The following is a 22,813-nucleotide window of genomic DNA, read 5'->3' on the forward strand; positions in this document are numbered from 1 at the left end:
AAGACAAAGACACTTACAAATAAAGACATGCGATAAAAAAAAAAACAGTCCCCCACTTAAAAAAAGAAAACAAGAAGGAAAAAAAACAGTGTAAGAAGAGAATGAATAGCTATTGTATCTTGTTTCATCAAACCACATCCCTCATCCACCAAGATGGAGGAAACATTTCATGCCCCTGTATGCTTTGTGTTTTGTCCGGGCTTGTGATGGATGAAGGGCCTGGCGACACACACCTGCAGTCCTCATCCACCATCACGTCGTAACTAAAGGGCTTGGCAGACTGAGATGATCTCCTACATCCGTTAGCCTGCCGCTGTCAAACACTGTCACTCTCCAAAAGACAACACTGTCACATCAACACTCCCACAGCAAAATAAACCCACCTTGATGAAAGACTGCGGCGTGTCCATCACAAGAAATACAAATACACTGCCACTGACACCAGCTGGAGTCCTGCACTCTGTTCCAGTGGCATTGGTTTTCACACTGTTGTGCCTGAAATAACCTGATTATAACTCAAATATTTTTTAAATGTAACATACATTTGTGAAACCTATCAGCTTCTTTGCTGTATGTAAATCAATGAGAGTCTAACAGATGTTAATAATGTTAATATATTAAAGAGTTTTGATTAAAAGAAATGTGTGGTGATTGTGATGGAACATCAAATTACCTGTATTGTGAATCCTACACATAATAGTTAGAGGGCTGCTTTTGAAGCTGCATTGATGTACCTACTCCTTAATTCGTTATTATATAGTAAATGCTTTTCCTGCACCTCGTATTTTTTATATATATATATTTTCCCTTTTTTGATATTTTTCTATAACTCTTAAAAGTATGGTAGTCATAGTGGAAGGCAAAGAAAGAATATAATTGTACATGAACTAAAGTTTTTAAGCAAAAAATTCACAACAGTTTTTGCTTTTATTCGAATCCAATGCTGTATGAAAAACCATGATTTATTAATTCTAAGAAACAGTTGGACTAAATGAAATCAGTGGAAATGAAGTATTAAAGACCTTTTAAATCTTCTGTAATTTTGCTTGTATCAGGTCATGGTGTAATTTTAGTTACCAAACATGGTTTTGCTTTGAAAACGGACTAAAAATACATAAAAACACAATTAGAGCATTGTGTACCAATCTCCTTTTTAAGAGTCTGTGATAATGCGCTGTCTCCAACTGAAATGTTTGAAGTCCCTCAGGGAAGTTAAAAGGATGTAGACTTGAGGTTCTTAAAGCGGAAGTTCATCAGAACCTGTTCTGGTTCTAAACAGAACCTGTTTTTGGTTAGTGTGTAGAGAATAGAGCTGTCACAGATCCTGCACATTTTAAAGCTGAGCAACATAATTGAATCAAGTCCACAAACTGACTTAAATCAACATAAAAATAGACAGAGGCAGGTATCTTCTGCAAAACACCAACACTGATAACTTCCCGGGTGCAATTTCTAACAATGAAGCGTTTTATCAGGATCCAAACAGATTCCTCCGACTTTAGTTTCTGATCCGGCACAAAGGCTCTCAGTCGTTGTTGCTTTGTTTGTTGATTCTCCGTCAGACATTGTTTGTTTGTTTTGAGGTATTTTGGAGGGGTATTAAACCATACGTCGGGAGTTGTGTGCAAAGTTGGAGGTTTTATATGCGGCGGATGAACGCCGGGATCCTCAGCGGGAGCACCGGCTTTTGTTTCATGGTTGACAATGATCTGCGTGCCGCTATCACACGCAGACCAGGAACAACAACCACGAACATATGAATCGTAACAAAAGGCTTACCGGGGAACCACAGGTGTGAGTTTGTGTTGCCACTCAAGCATACATACAGTACATTTGAGGCAATAACACTCTTTGAATGTGGAGAGGTAACCCCCAGAGAAAAGATCAAACATCACACGCACTGGGATCAACACGCTCTCCTTTATTTAGCTCCACTCGTCTGTGACTCCTAACCACGGTAGAGACCCTTCTATCATGTCTATCGTGTCCGACATATGACCCAAATATAAACAGCATACTTGATGCAACGCACGGTGTAAAGTGGAGAACACCTTCCATTGCAAACACCAATGTGTCCCTGTTCTATCTAGGCAGAGGCAGACACGAGTTATGGAGGTTAATACTCCCTCTCCGTGTTCCCACCAGCCCAGGTAATTTTGTTATTCCATTTGTGCCCTCTGTCTACACCCACCCCTGTCTGCTGTACATAATGGTCCCAGCCCTGAGAGGAAGCAGGCATTTACTTATACAAAACCTTGAGGAAATCCCTACCAATCCTCAGGGCTCACGTTCAGCAGCGCCCAAAACACAAAGGCTATGCAAATCTGCCCAGCCTGCGTTTATCTATCCTCGGTTTCCGTTTGCTCCACGGGAACCAGCATTGTGCCGTGCGTGGCGATTATCGCATGTAATTTACATAGAATACGCACAGGAAACAGTGCACTGATCTCTAACAAAGCAGGAAGGAGTCTCTATCGGCTGAGCAGCTATCTGACGGCACAGCAAAATTACAGGTTTAGCTGTGGGGTATTAAACCTACAAGGTGTTTTTTATTTCTGCTGCGCAGGGAACACTATCTCCTCCAAATGTTGCTTGTTTATCTGCCGTGTTTGTTTTATAACCCAACTCTAGCAGCCCCTTTCTGAGGAAGCTGCATCTTCAGCAGAGTTAATCTGCCCTCTGCCTGTGTTTCCTTTGTCACTGAATCCGTGTATCAACACAGCGAGGTGCAGCCAGATCGAGGAGGTGTGTAATTGCACAAAGACACTCATGCTAATATAGCCTCGCGAGTGAGTGTGTGTGACTGACTCAGCCAACACGAGACATGTTGTGAGTGTGAGGAATGGAAGTCATAACACTGCAGCATGGCTTCATCCACACAAAGGCTCGTTCTGTAAGTACTCAATCAGAAACTTGAGACATGAGGGCGAGATGAGAGATCAAATTCCTGATGTGGACGCCGTACCTGCAGGGCTGCCCGAGGAAGAAAGCCCCACAACTCGCTGCTTACCTTTGGTTCAGGGTCATCTAGAGGTCATTGTTTAGATAATAAAATACATTCAGCTCTCAATTCAGCTCTATGTGAAGTCTGTGGTATAAGTTGGACAAATGGAACATGTTAAAAAAGCAACAGCTCACAGAAAAGAGGAAAAGCTGCAAACAAAGTGCAACAAAAGACGACCAGACTCTGACGATTAAGAACCTTTTTGATTTGTCGAAAAGGTGCAGTAATCTGTCATGCTCTGCAAGCAACTATGCACACATCCATTTTGAGGAGATGGAAACAAAGTCAATGAAGTGGAAAAGGAAAAGGAAAAGGTTGTCTCCAACAGGCTGCATCATTTTTGACTGAGTTCAAATAACCACAGGGATTCAGCCAGTAAAATAGTGACAACACTAAAGTGACACTTCATCCGGGTTTTTTTAATATATACACACAAACCTGTGTTAAACTGTGTTTACTGTACACATATGATGAATTAAGCAGCCAACATCTGGCCAATGTTGACAAACTGTCTCTGAAATACCACATTTTTATTTAATTATAGCCAGCACATGAACTTTATATAACTTATAGCATCCCGATGAAAAATATTAAAACAAATGTAAATGTAGAGTGCAACGATTTGCAGTGTATTTTCCCTTGCAGCTGATGAGATAAAAGGAAAGCTTGCTGCTCGTGTATCAAATGAATAGTTGTGTAAATTATTGGTTGGTTCAGTGTGGCCAGTCAGGAGGCTATATCAAGCAGAACAGACACCCATCTGATTTTGTTCCAAGAAGACAGGCAAAAGCACACTGCCATCATTAATACAGTATAACACTGATTCTTTCAGAACTGGCCCTCCGAAGGCCAGTCACAAGCCTAGCATGGGTTTCTCACAGTACAATAGACACCCTTACAGGCTTATCATCCCCGTCATCTTCATCATTATAATCATCGGCAGTATGATGTGGCTCAGTCATCAGTTACAAGTATGACACCAGTGACTTTTTCTTTTTCCTCTTAAAACTTTGCAAACATAAAAGCAGGTCTGTTGCAAAATATGTAAAAATAGTGACACAAGGAGTCTCACCTCTGCAACGATAAGTGCAGCTGAAGGGAAGAAAACAGCAACCCTCCAGCACAGAGTGGGGATGTGATAAGGCTGTGATTGCTTTAAGTTTTATAGACGTTGAATTCGGTGCACCACCATGACAAATGAACACACAACCACAAATGTACGACTGTTAACAACTGCTTTGGGGTTTATTTTACAATTGAGAAAGAAATGAAACAAACTAATCGGTGCTAAAAAGTTTTTTTTTCTTTACAATATTGTTGATAAAACATTGAAATGTATAGTCATTGTGCATCGCTTATTTATTTTCCACACCATTTCATGCATCAAATTGGATGCAAGTATAATTAAAATCATTTCTGTAAACCAAGCCAAAGAAGCTAAATTTGTATTTTTCTTTAAAAAAGGACATTTGTAGCTCTACAGCATATATCTATATACACCATCTGTTTTTATTTTTTTAATCATTTTTGTATATAAAATGACGATATAAAAGTTAGAGAATGCACACACCTTAAGATACAAAGAATGTTGAGCAGTTTCAAATGGTAAGATATGTTTTATGGAGTACTGACAGTTCACTGCTAATCATTTACATGTAACAGACTTTTCTCTTTACAGTTGAATAAAGCGACACAATTTAGAAAGAGAAAGTTGTAACAAACCATACAACTGGAAAATTGCTATAAGGTGATATTTCACAACAAGGAAAAGTTTTTTGAGCAAACTTGCATACTGACGGCCATTCATTTTCACTGATTGACTCATAACCAAAAAAGCAGCATTTCCGTTTTTCCAAATGTTCACGTGGTCTTTTTTTTTCTAATACATTGGCAGGTTTATGAGCAGGCCATTCATCATCAAAAACACTGCAGTGACAGGAACCAAAGAAATGAGAGAGGGGAGAAATGATAATCCTTGATCTTTTAAAAATCAATCTGGTTTTGACAAATGCAAGATATTTCAAAACATGTTCTCTTTACAAATTCAAAATTCAACTGTCTAAGGTGCTACTTCAGTCTTTCAGGGTAGTCTTTCATTCTTTTGGTGTATACATTTAATTTTCATCTTCTTCATATCAAGTAATATACAGTTTTCTCTTCCACCAATTCTCTCCACTCACAACTTTAACCATTGAAGCAGTAGTTGTATTTTTGCCATGAAAAGATTAAAATCTTGTGTTTAACCTTGATTCACTAAAATACATGCACAGATCAGACAAATAGCATATAAATATATTACAAAATAAGTGTAAAAAAAAAGCTTGGCAAAACAAAAACAAAATCAACATGAAAAGACATGGTCCAGTCAGGCAGTTATCACAACGAAAAACAATAAGACTGATTTTTTTTCTGGCGGCTCAGTTTGGCCCAGTGCAGTAACTGTGAACAATGTCATTTTAGTGCAATGAAATTCTAGTCAGTTACACAGCTGTCAGTCTCTACCGTCAGCATGAGACTCCGCTTAAACCTTCTCCATCTTGTCTAGCTTCTCCAGTTTCTCCAAAGCAGTGACAAACACCAGGTGGTCCTCTGGAGACTTGCCGTGGGTCTTGCTGAGGTGCAGTTTGACTGCGTGTTTGCTGACGAATGTCCGATTGCAAAGTCTGCACTGGTACACAGAGCCTGTGTCGTCCTCTGGCGTGGTCAATGCTGACAGGGGGCTGCCGAATGTCATTTTGTCTGTGATCACCTTTGAGGCAGCCTGCTGCTCCCGTAGGTGCTCAGTTGACAGCTTGGACAGGTCCTTCATGCTGAAGCCCAGGTGAGACTCCAGGTGGTTGATGTAGGAGGAGGGAGTCCTGAACTGGGAGGCACAGTCACCACAGAGAAACACAGGCTGGCATGAGTCCATGTTCTTGAGAAACTTGGTGCTCCCAGTCCGTCTCAGCTGGTACTTGACATTAGCTAGCCAGTGGGATATGGTGGTCATGGAGAGTCCAGTGAACTTACAGATGTGGACCCTTTCCTGAGGGCCTAAGTCAGTCATGGCGTAGCGGCCCTCTTGTGTCTCCCTCAGGCTGGAGGCAAACTGTGCCTGGAGGATGAGAAGGTGCTGGGGATTCCAATTGGACTGCCGCCCTTTCCTCTTCTGCACCGGAGAGAGGTCTTCTAGGGCGTCTTCAAATGCACTGCCATCAGCATCTGACTTCTCCGAAATGGAGGAGGGAGTTGAAGATTTGGGCGTCAGTCTGCCGGTGAGGTTCTTTACCATATCAGAGATGTCCATTAGAGCATTCTCTCTGAGAGGTGAGGAGACTGAGTCAGGGAGGGAAATGAGGGGCTTGTTACCGTTTATACTATTGTTGGTCAAGAGCACATTGGTATTATTGTTATTATTGTTGTTGGCGTTTGTGGCAGACTTATTTTTACTCAGGTCTATGGGTTGGTCACAGTTATCATACAATTGATAGTGGTTGATGGGCTCAGCTGGCTTGCCCTGAGGAGTGGGGTTGAAAGCTGGCTTTTCCATCATGCTGTTGCTGATTTTGTAAAGCATAGATAGCGGATCAGCAGCTGGGCTTACTGTTTTGGAGGCCTTACCCAGGTGTGTGTTCATGATTGACTGGAGTGCGCTGAGAGGGTTGATGAAAGGAATTTCTGGTGAGTGATCAGTGATGATGCCAAGACTGTTGCCGTTAGTTACTGGGGACTGACAGGCCTCAGAGCCATTCTTTGAATGGTTGTTGTGGCCATCTACTAGGCTCTCTTTGGGCTCCCTCTTGCAAATGAGCTCAGAGTCTACACTGCCTGGGCTTCTACTTCGCATACCAGAGGGTTTACCTACAGAAAGGTCATTTGGAGATATTAATTGCTCTCTTTGCTCTCTCAGTGCAGGAGAGGGGGATTTTACTAACGATGAGGGTCGGCATCGTTCCAGGCTCACCATCTTCTCCTCCTTTTCTTTCTTCACAGTGGCAGCTTTCCCTGTCACCTTCTCCACAAGCTCCTCCATGGCAGTGACATTGCTCCTGAGGGGGGTCGGGGAGGAAGGGCTCCGAGGCGAGTGGATGACTGAGTTGGGGTCAACCACCAGGCCACGTAACCCACTGTTATACATTGACTGCCTGTGGACACTCTGGACAGTTGGGGGCAGGACAGTAGTTGAGCTTTTCATTGCACCTTGCAGCTGGTAGGCTGCATGAATGCTAGGGTAGCCACCCCATGTGGGTGTCCCTGTCTGGGCCTTACTGATGGCACTGGATACTGTGTTCTCAAGTGATTTAAGAATATCTAAACCCCCTTTGGGGCTCTCCTCAAGATCTTCCTCTCTTAGATATTTATATGATGTGCCGTCATTCTCAGATTTTTCACCTGAGTCGTCTTTTTCCTCCTTAATTTTTTTCTCCAATGACTCACTACGATCAACATTTTCATCCTCACCTCCTTCCCTCTTTTCCTCTGAGCCTGAGGAGAGAGCAGGGGACACAGGCTGTGACTTTACAATACTGGGAACAGGGAGTCTGGTCGTGGTCGGTGGCAATGGGATAGACTGAAACTTTTCTTCCACCACTGAATCAAAGACTAGCTGTTTGCCCTTCTTAGATGCAGAATTTGTGACCTTCAAAAAGTGACCTGTGACCATCATATGGGCAGTCAGCTGTTGCAGTGTATCATGGGAGCTCCCACACTCCATGCATTTGAGGATCTGGGCTTTACGAGCCTCAAACTGCCATGTGTAGCTCGCACCATTCTGGTAGCCATAGCGGTTGTTTGGCGTAACATAAGGGTTTGGTACGGCTTTTGTGTCTTTGCCAACATCCCCATGGGATATGCTGCCACCACCGATACCAGCATGGAGAGAGTCTGGGGAGCATGGAGAAACTATAGCATCTTGGAGAGCTCGTTTTTTAGCTGAATGGGGCAGCAGTTTAGTGGCCAAGGCTGGCACTGGTTCTTTGAGAGGCACTTTCTGGTAATGCTTGGTCTTGATCATATGAACACTGAGATCTTGCAGAGACTCAAATGAGTGGCCACAGTACATGCACTTCAGCACCTTCTGAGCATCCTCTTTCCCCTCCATCTCCATCAGAGAGCGCTTGCGTGGTTTGGACCATCGCTTTCCCTGATCCTCCTCTTTGTCCTTGTTATCATCTCGATAATGGCCCGTCTCATTCATGTGAACTGTCAAACCCACCAGTGTGTCATAGGCAGCGCTGCAGTCTTTGCAGCGAAACTTGCTTGCCCCAGTGAAAACAGAACCATACAGCTTGTTGTTCTGCCGGTAGAGCTGCACTGTGCTGAAGAGGCTGGGCTCTGGTAGAAGGTGGTATGGGTTCTGCTGAAAAGTTTTGGCAAGTGCTGCCTGGTGCCAGTCATAGGCTACACCACCACCGTTACTGGCTGCACCACTGCTGACCCCACTGCTGCTGGTTGCACTGTGGCTGCCAACAGAGCTAGCTGCTGTGCCATTCGTATTGCCACTTGCACTGCTTGTGTGGTTAACAGTGGTGCTGGAGCTCCTACCATTGTGGTGACCGCTAACAATGTTGACCACACTACTTTTGTTTATGGTTGGGGTTGTAGAGACAGAGGCAGTAGAGGCTGGCTCCGGAGAGGTGAGGGCACTGTTGACACTGCCTGCCGCAGCAGGCTTAGATTTCATGATGTCCATTGTGATGCTGGACCAAGAGGCATCTGAGATGAGGTTTGCATAGACGGCTTTCATCTGTGCCAGGCTATCCTGGAAAGAGAGGCCGTTGTTGGGGCGAAAGGGTAAAGCTGTGCCTTCCCTCTCCTGACCGTCTGTGGAAGAGGTGCTCTTGAAGTCCGTAAGTCGGTCGCTGGCATCACTGAGTGGAGACCCATACCCGGCATCAGGGTTAGTGCCATTGCTGAGTGGAGAGTCTCTGTAGCTCGGCGGCTGGCCTCCATCCACATCTTCCTCTTCCTCGTTGCACAGGAACTCATTGTCCTGGCCATCTAACGAGAGGCCGTCATCCTGCAGGTGCTCTTCCTCATCTTGAGGGGCTGCCTTAAGCTCGTCCTCGGGCATGTACGCTGGAGCACAGAGGGAAAGAAGACAAAAAGAGGAGAAAGGAAGAGAGAGAGAAAAAAAGAGGTCAGCTCAGTAAAATTAAAGATTTACAGCACACTAACAGGACCACTGTCAAAATAACATGGAGTGAATACTCAGTGATAGGAAATGTAAGCTTTTATTCTCATCCACTGAGTGTGTGTATGTGTCTGTATGCATGCATGCATGCATGAGTTAGTGTGTATTTTACACACATGTGGCTCTGAAAGCCAGTGGTGAAAAAAGCCTCCAAGGGAAAAATAAATCACTGAGCTTCTGACAGTTGTCCTTTTCCTTCCCAACTCCCTATTCCTCCACACATGCCTCATGTTCCCCAGGAAATGACTGGCTGTTTGGCCTTGTTAGCCAGCTGCATGCTTACATGTTCAACTCCCCCTTTCTCCCTCTTTTTTTTCTCTTCCCCGAGCTTTATTGCCTCTCACTCATCCAGTCCATGAAATTCAGTTTCTCACATGTTCAGGTTATGTAACTGATTGAGCAGGGGAAGAAACAAAATGCTACTCTGGAGATAACACGTCTTTTTCTAACCCACTCTGACAAACAAAAGGTTCATTTTGTTTTCGGCTAATAAGCAGGAACTAGTAAAACAATAGTGCTAAGATTGAGACTACTAGAGTGACTGTTGAAGAAAGGACTCCTGGACAGAGAGTTTATGCATCTGCACAATCTACTACTGTTCCGTGATCCAAAATGGCAAACTCAATGCTTAACAAGAAGACAGAAGAAAGGGAACACATAGTGATGAAAATTTAGGGTGTGGGGAAAGGGAACTAAGGAAGGTTGAGATGTAACAGGTTTACCAGTAAAATATATGAAGACATACAGTATAAAGAAGAAGGCTAGACAGTGTGTGTCTGTATGTCTGTGTGTGTGTGTGTGTGTGTGTGTGTGTGTGTGTGTGTGTGTGTGTGTGTGTGTGTGTGTGTGTGTGTGTGTGTGTGTATGCTGGGGAGGACACCACGAGCATCAGTAAGTAGGAGAGACAGGAGGTGGTTAGGGGAGAACAAGTGAATGAAAAGGAAACGTGGAGGAGAAAGAAAAAGTGAGCAGGAGCTGGTGGGTTTGGTGGGCGGGCAGAGGGGCTGTAAGAGAAAATGGAGAAAAGGAGAGAGGGAGAGAGAGAGAGAAAGAGAGAGGGTGAGGGAGGCAGGGAGACAGGAAAGACGGCCCCCTAGCTTCTTCCTTTATCTCCTTCCTGCATGGTGAGATGTGTGTCCTAGATGCCAGTATCAGTCTCTCCTGATGAAACAGATGTGCTGTCAGCTTCAAACGGCACGCTAACCTGTCATATCATAATCTAAGTGGACATAATACCTGATATATATACACTGGCACCATTTACTGCTGCCTGAGAGGAGATGGGTGGGGGGAGGTGAGCAGCTGCACCATCAACTGTGACTGTGTGTGTGTGTGTGTGTGTGTGTGTGCCTAAGTAAGTGCCTGTTTGCGAACGCGTGTTTGCCCGCATGCTCACCTCCCCATGCCTATGTGTGTACCTTTTGCACTCTGCTCAGCTCATACATGTTTGCTCGTACAGTGCAAAGCCGAACCCTTCGACCATAATATTGCCTATAAGTCTTGAGTTTGCTGTGCGCTACTGATACACTCTTCGCCAAATGAGCAACATACTCCCCTAACGCCTGACAGGATTTCAGTGAAATGAGAGCACTACAGGAGAACCTGGCTGCGCTTCAATCCCACTGACAGACTGAGACCGAGACAGTTTCTAAAACTCCTGAAAATCCCTAACACAGCAGATTAGCATTATGTGCTGTACTCTCTACAACACATCTGCAGAGTGTCTTCTGTTACAGTGCCTTCCCCCTCGCTAACCCGCTTCCGGAACAGGAGGCTATCAATACGTATCAGCCATTTAATATACAAAGCATCCTGCAGAACGGCTATCCAATCACTAACAGTGCAAACATACAGTAGGAATTACCTATGTGAGTCGCTCATGTCAGCTGCAGCCAAAAAGTAGCTAAACCCCAATAGCTGGCAGTGCTTAATACACACACACACACACACACACACACACACACACACACACACACACACACACACACACACACACACACACACACACACACACACACACACACACACACACACACAAAGACAGCAGGAATGAGAAGCAGCAGATCAGAAATATCCCTGGGTGAGTGACAAAACACAGACTGCAGCAGGGAGGGGCTTCGAACGATGAACAGGTCGCCAGGGAACCCTTTGACGATCCCTGTCAATCAATGCCTGTCCTGCCATGTTGTCATGGAAACAACAAAGAGGGAGATATCAAAAGCACACAGACAAAAGACTGGCAGACACAGACATCTGTAAAAATCACAGGCAGCAAGTGGATGCTTTTGCAAACCATAGATGCACAATATTAGTGACAAACGTGGCTAACATTAGTCTGATATATAAATGATCTCACCATCTGTTTTGAGATGCTGCTTTCATTCGGACAGGATGTTCAAATCTGGAGCGTGAGGACGTTACAAATATTAAGATCTGCATATCAACACTCTCTGTTCTTTCAGTGCAACTTGAAGATGTGTGATTCTGACTGGCGATCAGATTAAGCTCCTTCTCCTGCCCTGGATGCACATATGCGGAGCAACACCAGCAGCAAGGGGCAGGCTCTAGAAGGGGTAGGGCTGGCGTGCCGTCCCTGGCGGTTTGGTTTGCCGAGTGGGTGATGGCTGTGAGCAGGGCCATCTGCACGGGCGCCAAAGCGCCTGTCACTTTTGCTCGGGGACGTGCTGCCATCAAGGAGACAGGCGGCAGCGTGGCCAGGATAGCACTGCAGACTCACTGTCAGAAGCAGCAGTGATCAAACCCGCACCAGCCACGCCAGATCACCGACTACATGAAGCAAGGAAGCAGGAATTAGCATCCAAGTGCATCCCTGATCTCCCAATACCCACACATACGGTTAATATGCCATTAATAAAAAGGAACATAAAACACGTCGAGGGTTTGTAGTAGCCCCTTTGGATGTTATCAAGAGTCCTTTTAAAAATTCATAATGCAAATTGATTTGACATAGACACCTATCATGCTGTAAAGCAGACGCTATCAAAGGTTTTCATGTCTACCAAATATACTTTGGGCGACAGACCCTTATTTGATTTAATATAAGAGCTTTTAAAAAGCTCAAGTGTGTGTTTTGTTCTCCTCCATTTCATTTATTATTATTATAATTCAAATGAGAGTTTTAAAGTAAAGTACAGATGAAACACCCTTGATTCTGATCTGTACCTAAAGATTAGAGAATGCTGCATGTGTTATCACAGTTTTTGCGTTCGCAATCTGTGACCGGGTTTGCTCCCATAACACTGGTTCTCAGGGAGCAGACAGAGCTGAGAGTGTGCAGTCCTGCTGTGCAGAACAGACAGACAGTTTTCTGATGAAAAGACTGTGGTAAACGCCCTGTGTCCCGCCTCGGCACAAAGCCGGGCCTCATAATGGGACAACGTGATCGACCTATGAGTACAGATCATCTCTAAAACATTCTCCCTCACACGGCTTGACACTGTGTACGACTTGATTTTTGTAAATGATACCAAACGAAATACAACCAGCGGACACGTCAGCACTTTGGCAGGGAGTAAAGCAGAAACATATCACTCCTTTTCAAAACTTTGCTATCTTTCTCTGCCCTACCCCTTTTTTCGCCTTCTCCCTTTTCTTTGCTGAGAGTCTGCTGGTTGTTAAATCAATAAAACTCTCTGTCAGGCTCACAGAGCTTCACCATTTGGCCGCTGTCAAAGCCAAACAAACCAGATAAGAAAGGCAGAAAGGCGATGAAATGAGAGAGAGAGAGGGGAAAGAAGGGGATGAGACCAGTCAGCCTCCCCTCACAGACACCTCCACCACCAGCCCCATTTCTCCAACACCCCTCCTTCTATTTATTTACACACATTTCTTTATTTATTTGATGTGAGTTTGGGAAGAGGGGCAATCACGGCAGTCATTTGCGGCACTAATGTCCAATCACAGGCCCCTTCACTCATGTGATTTAGGCAGTGCAGGAGAGGGTTCGCGGCGGAGAATGGCGGGGGGGTGGTGGCGGTTCGGGAGGGGGGATGCAGAGGCCGTTTAGGCCGGCCTCTAATAGGAAACTGGCAGTCTTATTCCTTCCCCAGATTCTGTTTGTCACCCTGCTCTCCATTACGTGCCTCTCAACCCTGATGGCTTTGGACAGGAGCTGATCAAAAAGCCATCGCTTGACCTACACACTGTGGCAGAACGAGACTCGCGCCCTGCACGGGGAGAGAGATGAGATACAGGAGGAGGGGGGAGGCAGAGGAGGCGTGTATGTCAGTGAATGTGCAGAGGGGAGAAAGTGCGGTGGTGAAGAGGGAGGATGGAAGAGGAAGGAGGGGGGTGATAGCTCTCGGACCGGGACAAGAGGGCTGTAAATAAAATGACATTATTATTTCCTCTGTCCCGTCATGTAGAAAAGCCAATTATGGTAATGCTGCTGCCGGCGTGTCAGAGGGAATGCTGGGATGTGCTTCCCGTGAAGCGTCTAACATGAGAGCAATGCCCTGATCAGGAACACAGGCCTCAGTTTGACAAGCGACTGTACAGATAGGGAGGAGAAGAGAGAAAGAGGAGGAGGAACAAGAGAGAGAAAAAGATACGGCGCTAACAACAAAGCTGTATGTGGGCTTTGTTTTCTTAAGGGATAAATATTAAGCTACGTGGAAGAGTAAAGATTTTTTTTTAAACTCCACCCATGCAGCCGACAAAACCAGGGTCTGGGAAAGTCTTATTTTAGTACATTTAAGTTGTGGAAAAACCAACGAGCAACAAAACACATATTCAGAAGGAAGCTCATCGCACAGGATCTAATGAAGGGCAGCTCCATGACATGAAAATGATTGAGAAGCTGGAACATAAGAGAAGCTATCAACCTGAAAAGTTCAGGAGTTCATGAATCATACTCTGTCACACCTCAAAATTTGACGAGATGAATTATGCAGAGAGGACGGTGAAAGAGCCGGATATTGAGGGTGAAGGCGATCATTTTCTTTGGAAACTAATTCGTTCTCATCTCATCTCAGGCTTCTCCCAAGTATTCCGCTCTTAAAATTCCTCCTGTGCTTGATAGGGGGGCTCTCCTTAAAATAATTCGTCAGCTACCTTCCTACTTTCACTCCCCTCCATCAAAACCTCTTTCTCCTTTTCTCCCACCCTCCTCCTCCTCCTCCTCATCTCCAGCCCTGCTCACATGCCCACATGGGCCCCTCCCAAGCGGAATAATGGGAGCATATGGCCTAGGCAGCACCTACAGGGCCTTAAATAACTGCTGCAGCATTCCAGCTCGCTGTACCAATTTATCTCTCGCCCCCCTCTCCACCCCATTTCAAAACACTTCAAGTCTGAGTTGAGCGGAGCAGACGGCAGCGGATGGGACATGTTGTTCTTCAGACATATAGCTACATAATGGACTGACGCAGAAAGCAGTGTGGATGTGAATAAGTGCTGCGCAAACGGGACTAAGTGTTGAAATTGTGTGTTATTGGCAGATTTTCAGCGAGTCAACCACCAGGCTTCCCGGTGATGGTTGGCACTGGTGGCTCCATGTAAACACTCTCAGTCTGGTTGAGATACAGTAGCCCAGTGGTATTATGTAAAGTCACAGCGCTGATCTTCTAGAGAGCAGTTTGTAGTGGGTTTGGCCTTGCTCGCAGCAGAGCATGTTGGATTATCTGTCATCTTCTCCTTCCAACACTCTGGTCCGTACCCTGACAATTCCTGGCCAGATTAAGATGGAAGAAAAGACTGTTCTCTCACCAAAGAGGTTCAGGTTCAGTGTTGTTAGCAACACTTAAGCTGATATAAGATTTAAGATATCCACTGAACTCTGGATAATCTCATGACATTCTACGGAGGGGCTGTATTTAAGAACACAAATGGCCAAGTCAGAAGCTCCGGACTTTCTCCCAGGTTTCTCCAGCCAACCCCCTACTTAAAACTCTGGATAATGTCCGGAGGAGACAATGTAAGAACACAAGAGGAGATTCTTCGCAGGATTCACCGCGAGCGGGTGGGCGAGTTGATTTGTGTTTCTAAGACATGACGGATGCAAAGAACTGAAAAGAATGAAAGTAATACAAATATCTCTGGATGAAAAAGAAGTGCTATAAGACACCGACAAAGATGGAAACTTAGAAAGACAAAGACATTTTAAAGTTTTTAGTACTAAGGGCAGATGCCGCTGTCAATGTTGCTGTAGACACATGCGCTACCCCTGTAATGAACACTGAGATTTGTGATTTTGTGAACACATCTGACCGGAGAATTGTGATGACATTCTCCGGAGTTCATGCCTTAAAATAGCTTTTGAGGAATATATTGATCAGCTTCTTGCCACAAGTTACTAGCATCAGCTGAATATCTAAACATGTGAGGCATCCATCTAATTGGATTATTGTTCTGTAAAGCAAGGTGGTGTCAAAGGTCGGACAGGTGTCCAGTGCTAAGCTTGTAGAGGTCATGCTCTCATGTAAATATATCAATATGTCCCACAGACATCCTTCTGTCTGACCTGTAGAGATTGATATATGGATTGATGGGGGGGTTATGTGAATGTTTTTGTGTAAATGATTGTGCAAGAGCAGGTGGCAAATCCAAGAGGAATGTTGAGGGTTAAGACCATAACCCCTTTTCCACTGGTTAAAACACCCACCAACACCCAGTAACATCCAAAAAAATAAAACATCACCGTTTTAGCTGGTTTATTCGCATTTAAAAAACCTGTGTATACCCACAGATTTTAGTGTAAAAGAGGTAGGTTTAAGGGTTTGTGTTACAATTAGATTTAGGTTACATTGAGGGTTAGGGTTGAGGTCAGGCATTTAGTCATGGTGGTTAGGGTTAGCGTAAAGGTTCTAGGGAATGCATTATTTTCATGGGTGTCCCCACGGGAATAGTGGAGCAAGCGTGTGTGTGTGTGTGTGTGTGTGTGTGTGTGTGTGTGTGTGTCTGTGCATGTGCAAGTAAGAGAGAGCGAGTGTGAAAGGTGCTGCTGTTTTATTTATAGAGCAAGCGCTTTTTATACCCAACTCAAAGATCAGTTCAGAGAAGCAGCTTGTGGGCCACAGCCAAGATCACTCTCCATTACTGTGCATGCACAAAACCAAAACTCACACACACTCACACACACACACACACACACACACACACACACACACACACACACACACAAACTTTCTCTTTCTCTCTGGCTTATAAAGCTTCGGCTGTAAGCACTATCGTCTCTGCTTTTTACACATGCATGCGGTAACAACACAGAGAGACATTTACAGTATCCAGCCGTGTGTTAGCTGGCGAAGGGGTAGAGGGGGCAGGGGGTGGGAAGTGAAGTGAGGAGGTGGGGGGTGAACCCACACTGACTGACTGAGTGTGTTTCATGGAGTACAGCAGGCTTTAACATGCTGGGGGATCAATACAGTGAACCAGCGCCAATCGATTGCAATTCATCTGGCTTTTCTTTTTTCTTTTTTTTTTTTAATTTCATCCTCACCCACTCAACACTTGTGCACCAAGCTGCTGCTGCTGCTGTCCTGCGAGGCAATACATACATAAATAAACAAGCACACATATGCATACACACATGAACACACAAACACAATAAGACGTAAACACACACCTGAGTGGCTGGAACGAGTGCAACCTCGCATGCGAACGCGGGTTCAATAAACCCGTATGGAATTTATTTATTTTTATTGAGCATATCAGCCCATCCTGGTCCTCTCTGCATAACAAGGCCTGTATAATTAAACCATAAATTTCAGTGCGCTCCTTTAATTACCACAGACAATGTCAGGAGGCAGCAGAGTAAACAAATGGCTTTGAAGTGAGCAAGAAAAAAAAAAGTGCTTCAACACGGCAATGGAGAAGCTGTTCATTTTGGTGGGGATGTTGTTGCACTTGAAAAGGATGAAATGTTCAAAAGAGTGTACGTGCATTGGGGAGTACAGTATGTTTTTTTCTTTTTCCCCCTACTGCCTCGTCTACGAATGCTTTTGAGGGAGGCAGGTTTAGAGTGAGGAGAGCAATAATCAGGGTAAGTGTATCGCTGCGAGCATGACGATGTGCAAATATGTATATTTGGATGAGCTTGGCACACTTGCGACTGCTAATAAAGTCTGTGAGGAAGTGTGTGTGTGTGTGTGTGTGTGTGTGTGTGTGTGTGTGTGTGTGTGTGTGTGTGCATTTGTTTGTTTTTCTGGAACACAGTGCAGAAGGTGTGCTTGTCTTTAATTTATTGGCAGCCAGAGGTTCTTGTCCCTCTTGACCATGATTGGTGATGACTACAAAATTGTGTCTTTCAGTATATATGTACTTGTGTAAGTGTGTGTGTCTGTGTGTGTGTGTGTGTGTGCTTTAGGTCAATGTCAATACACAGGCCTGCTTCCCAGCAGCTTAGCTAATTACACAAGAGCCCCGAAGGCCACTTAGAACAGGTTAGCTAATTAACAAACAGGCTGATTGCAGATTAATTGAGAGGTGTTTCTAATCTTCACCCCTAAACGCAATGACAAATGCTAAGTGGCGCTAATTAGGCCGGTATGGAACGCTGAGAGTGGAGGTTGTATTTACAGTTACCGCGGCTCTTATGGATGTGTGGCTTATATCCAGCTGCCGCTTACAGACCTGCCAACAGGTTGAGCACATAAAACTTCGAGTGGAACTACTGGGATGCAGAAAGAAGAGCTCTACAGTTTCGTCAGCTGCTCCACAGTCTAAACAGTCCTGGTGTGTATTTTTCCAAACATTTAGTAATTAGTTTGATAACTGTGAATTCGTTATCATAATTTTTTAGAATTATTATAATCAGTTTATTTTACTTCCCTGCTAAAAAAAAAAAAAAAAACTGTAATAAATTCTTTATTGGTTGTAATTTAAATTAGCTAATCATAATATCATAGTTGTTTACTTTTATGATGCCACTGTTTGCACTAGTTTTCATGTTAATATGATAATTACCATGATTGCTTATTTACTGGAATTACAAGTATAGTGTCTTCTCAGTGTTGCTTCTTTTGGCGTTTGATCACATTGGCAGGAAAAAAAACAACCTGATGATAATCTCCCGTTCCTTCTTTGAAATCTCCCATATGTTCACTAAACGCAGTGTTAAGACAATGACGTTTGCATTTGACCTTTCAAGGTGGGTGTGTCTGTGATGGGGGGGTGTGTTCATGTTTGCTTGAACATGAATGGCGTGCTTAGATCATGTAACCTGAGACAGCGACAGCACAATGGGTTACAATGGATTACAACAGGGCAAATAAGCCCCCACAGCGGGGATCTGAACGAGCACCCATCTGTGGAACCATCACCTGCCAATAGGAAATAGACACCCCCTGCCCCAACGCCCCAACACACAAACAGACACACACACACACACACACTCAATCTTGCAATTTTCACAGGCACTAAAACTATTCCCCCAGGCCCAACTTCTTCCAACTTCCATCTGCCTGGATAAATTTATCATACAGCTCCCTTGTCCATCACACACACACACACACACACACACACACACACACACACACACACACACACTCAAAGTCCACCTGGCCTCTTTCAACCTTTGACCCCACCCTCACCTGAGTCTCCCTCCTTCCCCTTAATCCTTCCCTCCATCTATCGGCTCCTTTTCTTCCTCCTTCCCTCCGACAGCACCTGCGCTTTTAAATCCCAACATCAGGATGGACCACTTCACACACACACACACACACACACACACACACACACACACACACACACACTCCCTAACCCTACACGTGCAATCTTCACATCTTCACCTAAATCCTGGGAAACACACAAACATACACTGAGCATGTACAAACACACACAAATCCACCGTCTCTGACATGACAACAAGCACCAGCTGCTTCCATCTCCTAGCAACGGCCAGCCTGATAGATGACCCAACTATAGATAATTACCCCAAATCACCAGAGCTCACACACTACAGGAAAGAGAAGGGCAAGAGAGCTTGAGAAACACTGAGAAACGCAGAGAGAGGGAGAGAAAGGGATCAGAAATGGAGGGCTGGGACTGGTCATGTGTGCACAGATGCACCTTGATGAGCTCAAATTCATCTGACTTTTAAAGCACACACACACGTTCAATGATGACTATAAATTGGTACTGCTATGTATCAACGCACACGTATATATACAGTACACACAATTCATACACTGCTGGCACAAAATAAACCTATAGAACTGTGTGAGCATATCTGCATACACACTAATGTTCAGGTACACTTTGTTGTGTATAAAGCACACACATACATACACACACACACACACACTGGCAGCATTGTCGCTGTAATCTGAAACCGCAGGGCCCCGACTCAGTGGCGCTTGTCTGTCACAGATTCACCTCTTTTACACAGAGGCGCCAATCAAAGGCCAGACGGTGCTTTAGTGTGGGTCTGAACACTACTTTGTAGAGCAGGTGAAGTGTTGTACCACTGAAATAAACTCCAAACTGCTGTTTGTGACGCCTGACAAATTATTATTGATTTTCAGTCAGAGTAATAAATCTGGAATTCTATGTGTTAAATGATATTCTGAACCTGAACCTTTCTCTGTGTTACTTTATTTCTTATTTTACCTCCATAGACCTTTATGTAATATTTGAAGTTCCCATTGACCGTTGTTAAAATACTTCGACATGAAGCTGCATCCGACACAGAATTCTAAATTTAGCAACATGACAAACTACCTCCAGAAGTTTTAAATGATTTCGCTCAGAACAAAGTTAACTCCTAATTATCAACACATCTTTGATATGGACACGCAGATGCTCCATTTACTTCCCCTTCATTTTTTGCTCTCCGAGACAAGCAATCTGTCCCTGTCTTTCCCGTCTTTCTTTCTGTCTTCCCTGGCTCACCCCCTCCCACCTCACTCGCTCCCTCCCTGTGCGAGTCCTGGCTGCTGCAGACATTTGATCTGGCTGCCTTGTGATAGATTGACAGGTAATGAGGAGGTTGAAGGGGCGTTGGAGACAGGAGCAGGTGTTCAGCACAGTCTTTTTGGCCAGTGCTAAGCTGCCATGTCCTTCACTGGTGCACCACACCACTCCGCTTCCCTGCTCTCTCACTCATTCTTTCCCTCCGTCTTTCCTCCCTTCTTTCCACCAACCCCTCCCCCCCCTTCTCTTCCTGAGAGAAGAGGACTATGCAATCCATCACGCAGTGACACGGTTGGACATAGACTGTCTTTATATGGGGAAAAACACACGGGCCGTGGAAATAAATAGAGAAGTGAACATCAAGTCCCATGCTGGCAGCAGTAAACTAGGCCTCGGACTGATCAGTCAAACTGAGTCCAGGAGAGGAGGAGACTGATTTGGAGCATCATGTATAGAGAAGACCGATACAGGCTTCTAAGATGCTGATACTGGTGCCGTTACGACTTTTCGCATGCTAAAAAGATTTCACTGCTGTGTGTTTCCCCTCTTGGTCTATTATTGTGAGGTTAGACAATAAAATGTCTTTTATTATGTAACTCCAAAAGTCTAGTGGAAACCAAACTTATGACGTTACTTGAGATTTAGCAGCTCTACAATGCACTGCAGAATCTGCACACTCGAGGTGGTGAGTAAATCCTCCCACACCTCACTGAGGAGGATTTTCTAGTCAGCCACCTGAAATAAAAAATTACTAACGCTTTCATATTCACCTGCTGTAGTCAGGCAGAAAGTCGGCCTACATCGTATCAGAGGTGGACAGACTCGTCTTACCAAAATCCAGCATGGAGACGATATAAGGAAACAGTGAACACCATACTAATCTGACAATACAGCTATCTGAGTAACTTTACACTCTGACCTGTTACAGTCCTGCCCTTACTGCGAAGCACTGCTGTGCATCATGCCTCATGAAGTAAGGAGGAGGAAAGAGCAGAGACGAGGATGATGAGTGGGAAGACCGAGCAAAAAGGTGAGGAAGAGGTGAGGGCCCGTTGAATCCAAATATGAGCTGTGAGTGGATATGAGTGGTGTATAATGTGCAGTAAAGATCATTACCTCGGCCGAGGAGTTTTCAACTCTGTCCCTTTGTCTGTTGCTTTGTAAGAAGTTTTACACAAAAACAACTGAACCAGTTTCCATGATGGTTGTGGAGGGGTGGGCATGACACAAGGAAGAACACATTAAATATTGATGCGAATCGGGAATTGGGTGGAGTTAGGATTTATTTTCACTTTCTTTAACATTGAGAGATTTTTGCAACATTTCCCGTTGATTTGATCTTGATGAGTGTTTGCAAATTGGTGCAGATCCAAAGTCCAGATAAAGTCTGGCTCTGGGGATATTACTTGTGGTTTCATTCGGGGACTGTTGGGACTTGATGGAGGCCTGCACTCTGAGTGCCACGCTAACCCTTACCTGCAAGCATTGCTTAGGTTAAAATGTCAAGCATGAAAAATCTATCAACAACAGCCAGACAGAAAGTTCATTCCATTCATTGATCAGCATTTTGATGCAGGAAAGGTCTTTGTTCTGGGGTTGAGCTGTTATTCATGACAGGTTTAACCCACAGTTTGCTGTATTCAAGTTACTGGATCATGTGAGTTTCCATTCAAACTTCCTTTGTCCAACTTCTGTGTGGCACGTGGCCATGGCACAAAGCAGAAACTAACAACTCTGCTAAGGCATCTTCTGTAGCCTTGAAAATACCTGAAATCCAGTAAGAGTGTATCTTGTACAGTCGACATAGGAGCCAGCGGACAGAGACAGTGGGGGAGAAAAAAAAGGCTTGAGCCTATAAATCCACCCCTCCAGTTTACTACCCAACATTAAAGGACATGTCACCCTCCTAAATCAGCGGGCCGAGAGGAGACAGCAGGGCTAAAACAGGGAGCATTTGCATGTTCCCTCAAACATTCCTGGGAGGTGAACAAACCCCTCGACCACCTTCCCCCCAGTTATATCAACATCATACTTCAAACAAATTTCAGATTACGCACTACGTGATGGCTGCCATGACGGACCTCTCTGACGCAAAGTGAGGGTTTGGATACAAAAAGAAACTTGTGAGTCTTGTTATCTGTTTTTTTCCATCAGCGTTCCTACAAATGGTTTTAAACGCTGAAATCCAGCACTTGGTCAGACGTCTGCCGGGCTTTCTTACTTATTCATAGCTACAAATACAGCTTCACCTGGACAGTCTTACAGACGGTTTAATTATTTAAAATAACACAAGATAAGAGTTTGTAGAATTAAAGAAGAAGCTACCAAGCTTAAAATTAGCCTTTCCCAATTGTCACCCTACTCAAAGAGAACCTGTTTTCTGTAAAAAAAAAAAAATGTCACTAACGCGCAATCACATTCAAACACGCTCGCCTGTCAGTTTATAACTCTCCTACTGTCACACACACACACACAATACCACACACACACAGACCAGGCGTCGTCCAATACACAAATAGACACCCACACATACACACTTTTTAAGCCCTCGCCTGGCATCAGCTGTCACACAACCTGTCTCAGAGAACTAAGCAGAGACAGACGCTGTCAACTTAGAGTGCCTCAAATGCCCACATCCAGCCAGGCAGAGGAAAAATCAAGCCTGTCTCCCAGTATAATTTGCGCTAATCCTTCATGGGAGATAGTAAAGTCTATGGCATATCTGCCTAATAGCATCAGTCACCGGCAGGTTCTAATCTCATATT

General features: G+C 44.5%; 1 protein-coding gene across 3 annotated transcripts in view; it reads right to left on the reverse strand.

The window, feature by feature from the left end:
* Nucleotides 1-4,225: 4,225 nt before the first annotated feature.
* The window catches only part of LOC118113296 (teashirt homolog 1), a 37,549-nt gene continuing 18,961 nt past the window's right edge, over nt 4,226-22,813 (reverse strand). For 2 of the 3 annotated variants that reach the window (XM_035162839.2, XM_035162838.2), the window contains exon 3: nt 4,226-9,061. In XM_035162839.2, coding sequence (XP_035018730.1) covers nt 5,526-9,061 — 3,536 coding nt within the window. In that variant the 3' untranslated portion in view covers nt 4,226-5,525. Of the gene's footprint in view, nt 9,062-11,532; nt 12,012-22,813 lie in introns of those variants that run through there. The other variant, XM_035162840.2, reaches the window with a different exon arrangement.

This window comes from Hippoglossus stenolepis, chromosome 8 (assembly GCF_022539355.2).
Source record: "Hippoglossus stenolepis isolate QCI-W04-F060 chromosome 8, HSTE1.2, whole genome shotgun sequence".
Taxonomy (NCBI): domain Eukaryota; kingdom Metazoa; phylum Chordata; class Actinopteri; order Pleuronectiformes; family Pleuronectidae; genus Hippoglossus; species Hippoglossus stenolepis.